The 10,365-nt window shown below is 42.8% G+C and overlaps 1 protein-coding gene across 2 annotated transcripts; it reads right to left on the reverse strand.

The window, feature by feature from the left end:
- Nucleotides 1-161: 161 nt before the first annotated feature.
- ralbp1 (ralA binding protein 1) lies at nt 162-8,944 on the reverse strand. 2 transcript variants are annotated; one of them, XM_035170935.2, is made up of 10 exons: nt 8,842-8,944; nt 6,674-6,982; nt 4,992-5,549; nt 4,556-4,905; nt 3,891-4,052; nt 3,028-3,159; nt 2,623-2,733; nt 2,373-2,494; nt 2,143-2,263; nt 162-1,763 (listed from the first exon to the last, which is right to left on the reverse strand). In XM_035170935.2, the coding sequence occupies exons 2-10, from the start codon at nt 6,924-6,926 to the stop codon at nt 1,464-1,466; spliced, it is 2,109 nt and encodes a 702-aa protein (XP_035026826.1). In that variant the 5' UTR covers nt 6,927-6,982; nt 8,842-8,944; the 3' UTR covers nt 162-1,463. The 2 variants fall into 2 exon arrangements, with proteins under 2 accessions (XP_035026826.1, XP_035026824.1); XM_035170933.2 differs by lacking the exon at nt 8,842-8,944 and adding an exon at nt 7,284-7,399.
- Between the last annotated feature and the right edge of the window lie 1,421 nt (nt 8,945-10,365).

The following is a 10,365-nucleotide window of genomic DNA, read 5'->3' on the forward strand; positions in this document are numbered from 1 at the left end:
CTGAATTGAATCCTTCATTTACACCCTCGTTAGTCTCTTAGAGGGAAAAATGTTTGGAGAACATGTAATGGAAAATGTGAGCCACTGAATATTGACTACACACTTCCAATCATACATTTAAACTTTGGGTCGAAGAAAGAGACGGGGGTTCAGATCAGTGATTCGGATTGACACTTTATTCTTCACAGCATTATTCTGTCTGCAACAATAAGCTGAAAAAGCTCAGAACAATATGAAAATAACCTTGTGAGAAGCTTCTCGGCCCGATCGAGCATTTCTCTGTTTCAGTCACAGGATTAATAAACACACTGGATCATGAGTCCCCATGAGTTTGCTTCGATTTGCCCGTGACCAAAGCAGATGCAGTCACACTCACATACTTCATACAGGTCATTAATTAAAAAAAGAAAAAACATGACAACATAAAGAGCTGAAAATACAGTATGTTTTGCAATTTTACAATAATATACAGATGCAGCAAAGTAAGCCAGGCCATGCTATTGACAGTACTTTCACAACAGTCATGGATCGGCTGAGAAATGAAATGATTGAGTCGTGTTGTGTTCCCTCACGGCCCACTGATGTCATAAATAATAACTCCACACAACAAGAGTTAAACAACCACACACAGACAAATACACAGCAAAAAGGAAATGAGCCTACACGTTTGTTATCGCGTCGCAACACCGGAGAAATTTTTCCTCTGGAAGATGATTGCACTGCTAAGTATCGCCTCCAGCCGTTTGTCTACGTTTGCACTCACGACTGTGTATTTGTTTGCCGTTTCATCCACTGGTCAGCTGTGACGCACGACACCACAGCTGTTCAAAGGAAAAGAAAGCATCTACAACATATTTATACATGTATAATCATATATTACTAAAAAGCACTAATTCAAAATCAATGCATTTCTTGGAATAGTCATTTGTATTCTTCAGAATACTACTTTAAATATATAATATATAGATAGACCAATCGTAAATTCTTCATTATTCAAAGAGCTTTTTGTGTTAGTGGTTCTCTGGGGGAACTCGTCCAGTCTGGCATCTTCAGGTATGGCACAGTGGTCTCTGTCCTAACGTGAGAAATGTCAAGGTAAGGGACAAAACAAGTTACAGAGCCCTCACCTGTAAAAATAAACTGTCTGTGGTCTACACTCTCTTCCACCCCCCTCCCCTCCCCTCATACAGGCTTGGCACTGTGGATTGGAAAATATGGCCCCCCCCCCCTTCATCTCTCACGTTTCATCTTCTTTTGTATTTTGTGGGAAAATGAGAAACAATGGATTTGTGCTGAGAGTCGAGGAACCAAAGACAATGGACATATAAAATATATTTTACATGGCTGTCACTCTGTGGACACAATCACTCATGAACGCACTGATCCAAGCAATGTGAAATCTCCAGTGGATGACGAGTGATGCTGAGGGACAAATGACCAGCGGCAGAGACGTCGCGGACACGTCACATGTTGGTGTCTCTCCGGTCTTTGCTCGGCGAGGGCTTTGACGGATCCTTAGCCGCCTTCCCATTGGCTGAGGCAGCTGCGTCGGTGCCAGTAGTCGCCGCGTTGACGGGGCGTTTGGGCTGCTCCTCGCTGTGAGCCTCCGGGCTCGGCTGAGGGGGGGGCACCTGCTCGGCCGGCGGCGGAACAGTCGGCTCCTGCTGCACTTTCTGGCTGTGCAGGAGGCGAAGCTGGACGCGGAGCTCCAAGATGGCTTCCTGCTCCTCGTGGATGGCCTGGTTCAGGTGAGTGTTCTTGTTCTGCAGGGGAACAGAACGAAGACAGAGCTTAAGAAACCAGCTTGTTCATCCAGTACATGAGTAAATACAGAGGTATAGTGATGGGAAGAGTGGAACTAAATACCCACAGTTCTTTTTTAATATTACTAGCTATGTTTAGGATTGTGTCTTTGGGATTCTTTTAGTTTACTATCCTAGAGGAACGGAACTAGCTGGAAACTAATTCACCCTAATTTTGCAAGTAAATCAATACATACAAACCAAAAAGAAACAACAGAAATAATGTATTAAAAAATGAAATTAAAACCTCAGTGTGAGGTTTCATGCAGTAAGACATTATATTGTTCAGGACCTAATTCCTGGTACTGGTAAGCCGATGTTTACCAGAGGTTTTTCTCACCTCAAGTTCCTCATTTTGCTTCTGCAGATCTTCCAAAATCATCTGCAGCTCTTCCTCGTCTTCACTCTCACTTTCACTGTCTGACGAATATTCCTCTGTCTCACTGCGACCCTGCTGCCGACTGGGGAGTAAAACATTGATGGATTTCACACTTACGGGGTATGTAACATCAGCTGTGCGTCATATTACAACATATCTCATGCTCAGGATTGATTTCAGCCGTCTCTTACCTCTGTATATCTGCAATCTCTGCTCGCAGTCTCTCGATCTCTTCTTTCTCTGTAGCTATCTGTCGACGGAGCACCTGCTCAAGAGAGATCAGCTCCTCCTGCTCGGTCAGGATCTCATTTTCCTGATTGTGAACAAGTGGGTTAATCACAAAATTATTCCACCTCAGATTGACACACGTGGACATAAATAAAGAGTTACACTTCTGCAGGCTTTCATGACAGATTTTATGTAGTTTTTTTAATAACTCACCTGTGCTAAGAGGAGGTTAATAACTTCCTCTTCATTCTCAGTCATTTCCTCTTTTGAAACATCTTCCTTTGACAGACTCGCTATCTCCTGGGCTATTTTACTCTCACACTCCTAAAAACAGACAGTGGAAAGATAAAGAAAGAGCACAAGGGTCAGACATAATACAAATATTAAAAATGATCCAACAATAACAACTATCTGTTTATCTTTGTACAGTGAGGCACTAAACTCTAACCATCAATTTTATGTACCAAAGCCAATTGGAAATAAAGTACAAGCACCAGAAATTGACATCAGAAATGTAAATTAACAGGCAGCTGCTGGCAATGTGTTGTTATGATTAAATCTTAATATGAAAAGATGTTGACATACATAAGTACAGATAATATTCCTGACACTACTAACCTGGCGTTTGGCCTCCCTCAGTTTGCGTTTTAGAGCTGTCAGGATTCGCTGAACTTCCCAGAGTCGCTCCTCCTTGGACAAGTCCTTCACCCCCGCCTGCAGGTCCCGGTGTAGGCAGTTCAACAGGAACTCCTAAAATACACACGTTTGTTACAGGAGTGAACATGTTTGAACTCCTTAATCATAAAACAAATAGAAAAGTGTCTCTTTGAGTTACAGCATTTAGTTGAAATCTTCCTCCATTTCTGCAGAATGTCTTCTAATATGAAAACCATTATTTTGATTTATGGTCCAAACATTTGTTTAAAACATTGTATTTCCCTTGTATCCTCTCTTATGAAAAGGCAGACAAGCCAGATAATATTTGGCTAGAGTCACATTGTGGTTCCCTGTGGTATTTTATTTAATAACATCAGTGAACAAGAGAACATTCCGAATATAATGTGCGATGCATACATTGTTATATAAACTTAACAGCATAAAACGCTGGAGCACATTGTGACATGATAGCAATCGGCACGCTGTGGAACTGAGGTAAAGATATGTGTATATGTATAAATATTATTATTGCTGACAAGACACTGTACGAGACACAGAAGCTTATTTGGCTTCATTCCTGTGCTTCACTATATTCCCATGCAATACTTAAATCTCTGCCTAAGTCATAACAATTTGGTCAAATCTGTTTACTTAAAAAAAAGATATGTAAATATTTCAGAGATCTTAGAAACAGCAATATATATCTTACGTAGATTTTCACATATTTCTCTGAAGTTGTAAGATATCAAACTATTCTTTTATGTTTCCATCAATCGATTCCGTCAATCAAAGAATGAACTAAGACACGTTAGGCCTGAACCCACCTGTCGTCGGATCTCCTCCTTGATGTTCTCCTGCGTCTCGGGCAGCGCCGGCATCGTTGCCATGTTGGACCAGCGGAGCGGTCGCACCACCTGCTTCAGCACTATGTCTCCAAACAGCTCCGTCACGTGTGTGAAGAACGTGTAAAGAACACGGTTCCCAATCTACAAACAAGGTAAATGAGTCGGTGAACACAAAGCACACGACTATAAAGGCCCCGAAACAAACTGCATCTGTGTGGGAATCGTCATTTTGTTTGTGTTTGTGTTATTTACTTGATTAAATTGACTCTGGACCCCACAATTAATTGAAAGTGTGTATTTAACAGTGCTGAGGCTACTGCTGCTGCTGCTGCTGCTGCTGGAGAGTAAGTGGAGCAGCTACAGAGATTGTCCCCTGTGGGAATAAATTAGCTTCACTAAACTGGGCCAGGGTTTCTGAGATGAACTGACAGTTTGATCCAATGAAAACATACTTGGTGGGTTGCTAAGGGATTGTTTCTTATTTTTTTACGTACATTTGAGCCAGAGCCAAATTCCCTATTGTTCTATTTGCCGATTAGTTTGCCTGTTGCTGCTGAAACAGTTCTCTCTGCAACATTTCCTCATCTTTTTCCTCTTAATTCCTTCCTTTGTAATCTTCAAATCATCTATCTTCTTTCACTGACCTGTATGGTTGGGTTGAGGACGATGGAGATGTTCTGAATGTTCATCTTGGTTTCTGCCTCCCTGGCGATGACGTGGTCCATGTGTGTGACGAGCCAGGAGAGAAGAAGTCGGCACTCTGGTGACACCTCGGACAGAAGCCTCTGGAACTCCGCCATCTTCTCAGCCTCCACCTGCCGACCGCAGGCGTCCTCGAAGCGCTGGGCCAGGTCTCGGCCCAAGATGTTCTCCGGCAGCTCACGGAGGTACTGCTTCAGTAGACTGGCAACCGTGTGGGGGTCATACTCCTCCAGACAGGGGCACTCCTCACGGTCGTATGCTGCTTTTAATTCATCCACCTTTGACTTCATACCTTGATCAATCACACACAAATAATAAGAAAAATGTACAAACATTTTTTGCAATTTTTAAAAACGTTTTCAACCAAGCTTTCTTCACCTGAGACCCGGTAGATGCCCTCACACTTCATGCCATAGTTTTCAATGTAGTCCACACACTCTCTGAAGACGGCCGGCAGCTGGATGCCGTCATACAGAGCTGTCCTCTTGACAGCTTCTGTCAGGGGAGCTCCAAAGATTGGCCTGAAGGTGGGGATCTCCACTGGGACTGGCTCTGCCTCCGTTGTTGGTTTCTTCTTCTTCTTCTTTTCTTTCCACTGCTTCACCACATCTGCAGCCGTCAGGTCCTTGGATTTCTTATCCTTGACCTTGTCCTCCTTGGGGCCCTTCTCCTTCTCCTTCTCTTTCTCCTTCTCTTTCTCTTTCTCCTTCTCTTTCTCCTTCTCTTTCTCCTTCTCCTTCTCCTTCTCTTTCTCCTTCTCTTTCTCTTTCTCCTTCTCCTTCTCCTTCTCTTTCTCCTTCACCTTGAAGTCCTTTTCCTTTTTCTTGGAGAAGCTCGGCTTCTTGAATACGTGGATTCCTTTGGAGCGCTTCATCTTGGACGGGCTCTCTGCTTCATCTGCCGAACTGTCCTCCTGGAAGGCGGCGTAACCTTCGGCTGTGAGAGTAAAGAAGAGTAGAGGGAGAAATAGCGTTAGATCTGAGGGGAGAAACACCCCTGAATTGTCATCCTCCTCTCCCGACAGAACTATGATATCAGTGAAATAGAGGCAGGAAGAGAGATGCATGAGAGAGAAGCTAGAGGCGGGGGGGAACCGGGACTGGAAAAAGAGGTCAACTACCGATTTAGCATAGCTCCCACTGCACCTTACGCCTCTCCACTCCAGATCCAACTAAATTTAAACATTTTCCCTCAGAGCATACTTCCACAGGATAGTGTCAAACACTGTTTTTTCTCCTCGATTTATCTCTACTCTGGGTTCCCCCCCCAGATCGGGCACTGTGTATCACGCCGCTGCCTGCGACACACCTTCGCGAGGCTCTCTGGGTGTGCCCTGAAACTGTCCATCTCTTCCTCTCTTTCCCTGGTGTAGGGGCTAAATACAGAAACGGAAAAATCCAGATACAAAATCGGAAAAAGGGGCCTGACCAGCACTCAGTGAAAAACAATTTCAGTAAAGGAGGATTTCTCACTGCTAAAGATAACAGGATGGAATGGAGTGGGAAGCTGAATAAATAAAGCTTTGTTTATTCACCAGCTACTAGTGAGGAGGCATCCACTTCTCCACTGCTCTATTGTAAAGAGCATCTTTGTCTTGAGTCTAGATCGATTTATGGGTTGTCTGATAAAAATCGGCTTTGGATTCCCTGCATTTATGTTTGCCGATATGTATCGAGAGATATATATGAGCTGATATAGCATATCAGACATTCTTTTAATAATATCTCTATAATATCAGTTTCTCTATTGCCCTACAAAAATCCAAGTCAGGTTCTATTATTGTCCCTCATGAATAAAAATAAAACATAGTTCAAAACAGGCTAAAAATCCTTTTCTTCAGAAACTGCCTATAATTAAATTACTCCTCCTTAGCATAATAACCATGTTTTGTCTCAAAACTACAACCATTACCTCATAATTAATGTTACTACATTAGATTACAGTTAGAATCTGCAGCATAAGAAAAGCATTTCATTTTGTTCAGATCATGAGCAAAGTTTTGACTAATTCCAAAGGTCAATAATAAACGTTAAATTTCAAATGGCAGGATCGTGTCTTACTCCTTTTCTCTTTCTTCTTGAACTTGTTCTTCTTCTTGCCATGCTCTTTGTCGTCGTCCGAGACGTAGGCGTCAGGCGGCTCGTGATGATGGTGGCCATCATGAGGTGGCGACGGTTCACCGGTGCGATACAGCCCCGGGAACTTGGTGGGGCTGATTTCTTCGGAACTGGGGGTGCGCGCCACGCCCCCTGGATGCTCAGCCCGGCGCTGCTCGGAGGGGCTGCTGCTGGGGGGCAGGAAGCACTCAGTCATGGCTACGGTGGCCTGATCACTCTCCTGGCTAAGTGCACATCACATCTCCATCACACCTGCAGGGAGAAGAAAGGTAAGATACTGGACTCGATGCAAATGAACATCTGAGCTCTCAGATAATCTCCTGCTGCTTAGATCAGAGCAGGTCGACATCTTTTCAGGAGTAACACAGTTGTTATTTATGTGACAGGGAGGAATGTTGTAATTCTGGTCCAAAAATGTAATAAACAATTTTTTAACCTTCTCTTGAAAAGTGTATAAATTAAGTTTTAATTTACTATAATTGTCTTCGTTGTTTCCTGAATATTTTGATATGAAGACATGAACAGAACAGCTGCAGCAGTAGAGTCCACCCACCAGATGGGGCTCTGCCATACGAACAATCACATCCTCCATGTCTTTCTTCTGACTTCTACATTCAACACAAACTCGACTCCAGTCCTCTGTGACTGAAAAACAGCACTGATGAGTGTAGATTAACAGATATTTGTTCATCTGATGAGCTGGATGGTCAAAATCATTTAGCAATCTGTAATATGGATTAAAATATTCATATAGATTGTAAATCTGATATATTTAACATACAGCGTCTTGAGTTCTTCTTTATCTGTTTTCTTTCCCACAGGTTCAATAAAACATTTAACTATTCATCTATTAAACTTATATCCTCGACCATCACGCGTTAACATATGTTAAAACACAATGCACATATTTGCATGTTTCCAGAAGTGACTGTGTGAGGTTACATGTCCAGTTTAAGTTGACTTCTACAACAATTTAACATATAAACATGTATTATCTTATACCTCTATTTATAATAGTTAAATGTTTATTTAATGCACTGTTGATGTTTGATGGTTATCATACCTGCCAAATAATGTTATCTACTGAAAACTAAGTATCAAGCTTCCTGCATTATTTGTATGTATTAACCTTAAAAAAAATGTATGTTGAGGTTGATAATACCAAGAAGAATATAATGTATATCATAAACAAACTTAAACTACACTTTATAGCACTATACTAACATAATATTGCTTCTGTTCTTTGCTTCTACTGAATAACCTTGAGATGTTTGTAATATGAAGAAGGAGAAAATGATTGATCCACATCTGTATGATGGTGGTCTATGGGTGTGGCAGCCATTTAGGAGTATTTTGATGAAGTATAGACCCAGATCTAAACGTTGTCTTTATAAATACAGTTTGTGGTTTGGAGTCTGTGTGAGTGTGTTATTGTTTATTAATGTTATTCTCCTATGTGGACTTCTACTGAACTCCCAGGTTGTACGTGTTAGAAATAGATTAATTCACACTTTTAGCTGAGAGGGTGGGATGTGTGTTTAAAAGGAGAAACTAGCATCTGCCCTGTTGTTTCCGTGTTTGTTTCCAGGTTTGCCTGTGGGTGGACACTTTCTCCCGAGAAGACCGAGGTGGAAACTAATAAACACAACAACAACAACAACACACCCACTGTCTGAACTGGATATTAAAACCCACTTCTCACGTCTGGTTTCTTAATCTTCCTTCGCTGAGGGGAGATTAGCTTCACGGTTTCCTGTCTCTGTCCCGTTTCCAGAATAAAACCAACCCAACACGACCCCCCCCCCATCACTCTGCTGTTTAAACACCACCTGAACACAAGTAGATTTAGCTTGAACCCAGTGATGAGGAGGAGGAGGAAGAAGAAGCTCTGCCCTGAAGGAAGCGGCCCCATATCGAGACGTTCCTCCAGCCAGCTGCCCGACATGCTAAGCTAACTGATTAGCCTGCCTATCCCGTGTTAAAGCGGCCCTGCGCGGTCCGGACCAAACCAACGCCGGTTAGCACGGTTAGCTGCGGATGCTAAACCCCCTTTCCGCCCCCTCGCCGTGCTGTCGGTGAACGAGCAAAACACAAAAGACGAGAAACTTTACCAGCTTCTGTCCCGTTCGGGCCAATTTCACAGCCGCAGCTTCCGGATGTCTGGATGCTAAATAAACCCGTCTGCGCCTGCGCGGGTAGGCACCGGTGCACGCTGGGAGATGGAGTCCGAAAGGGAATTCCTCAGTTCCCTCGAAGAAACGTGGAGTTTACGAAGGTTTTACTGCCCACGAGTGATCTGGGATTCACTAAGGAGGTTCAGGATGTGATGGTTTATTCTTATACAAGACTGTGCAGAAGAGAAACAAACTCCTGAAACCTTATTCCTCTAAATATGGTGGAAACCAGGGCCGGTCCTGTGCATTTAGGGGCCCTGAGCAGGATAAGTTTGGGGGACCTGCCTCATAATGGACAGGCCCCCTTTAGCACGCACTTATATTCCTTATTCATTTATTTTCGTGGACTCAAACACGTCACCCATCCCTCCATCAGCATAGTGGTGAGTAGATAATGAGTGAATTATCCCTTTAACCACGAGTCCACTCTTATACTAGACTGTGAAGAAGAGAAACTGTCAAACAAACTCCTGAAAAGTCACTTTATTCGTCTGAATTAGTTAAAAACCAGGGTCGGCCCTGTACATCTGGGGCTCCTGCACAGGATAAGGTTGGGGGAGATTCCTCAGAATGGATAGGCCCCCTTTTGTACGCACTTATATTCCTTATTCGTTTGAAGGATATTACTTTAAAACATTGTCTTGATTACTATAATTAAATCATACATGACATAAAATAAAAATGTTCAGTCTGGTTGTTGGAAACACTAGTGACGTCCATTACATAAAATTTCCATTGGGAAACGGCCCGGGACCCACACCTGTTCATAACTTTTTAAATGTGCCTTATTTTAAACATAAACAGTGCTTTTCTGGTAAATATTACATTAATAATGTCACTGTGAGTCGTTCACTCACTGAGGGAGGTACACCGTGGGGAGGGGGGCCCCGCCTCCTGGATCAAACAAGACTATGAGTCTCAGCAGTAAGTATTACATTAGCGACTCATATCCAGTGTACGATGTATGATGTCGGGGGCCTCCTTGTGGCTGCGATGTCCTGTAAGCAGCCGCTTAGTCGTCTTATAGGAAAGGCGATCTCTGGTGGAAACCACTTGTTATTCTGAATCATGTACTTTCCCAAACGCTGCGGTGGCAGCCAGAGGCCTGGTGGTCATCCTGACACATGAAACACATTAGTCATCTGCTGAGGTGGAAAGGAACTAAGTACATGTACTCGAGTAGCTTCTTTAAGTTTGAGACACCTGAACTTTAAATATTAAACTTTTGAGCAACTTTACACTTACATTCTGCCACATTAGAAAGTAAATATTTACCCATTTTTTCTCCTCCATATTTACATCCGACATCAAGTTGCATTAGGATTTGAAGGATAAACATAGTTAAAATAAGCCAGTGGTCTCTAGCCTCTGTGGCTTGTGACCATTACAGAAATGAGTGTGTATATGGGCTCATGTTTCAGATGTGTTCTGAGTTGTTCCACCAATTTAACATTTCTCCTC

Source organism: Hippoglossus stenolepis, chromosome 11 (assembly GCF_022539355.2).
Source record: "Hippoglossus stenolepis isolate QCI-W04-F060 chromosome 11, HSTE1.2, whole genome shotgun sequence".
In the NCBI taxonomy this organism is placed as follows: Eukaryota; Metazoa; Chordata; class Actinopteri; order Pleuronectiformes; family Pleuronectidae; genus Hippoglossus; species Hippoglossus stenolepis.

What these genes read in the sequence shown, in the direction of transcription:
- ralbp1 (XM_035170935.2), bottom strand. Translation starts at nt 6,926, where the DNA reads ATGACTGAGTGCTTCCTGCCCCCCAGCAGCAGCCCCTCCGAGCAGCGC. An exon ending in TCCTCAACCCAACCATACAG is followed by an intron (nt 4,053 to 4,555) that starts GTCAGTGAAAGA and finishes CCTTGTTTGTAG; the next exon opens with ATTGGGAACCGTGTTCTTTA. An exon ending in GAGATTGCAGATATACAGAG is followed by an intron (nt 2,264 to 2,372) that starts GTAAGAGACGGC and finishes TTTACTCCCCAG; the next exon opens with TCGGCAGCAGGGTCGCAGTG.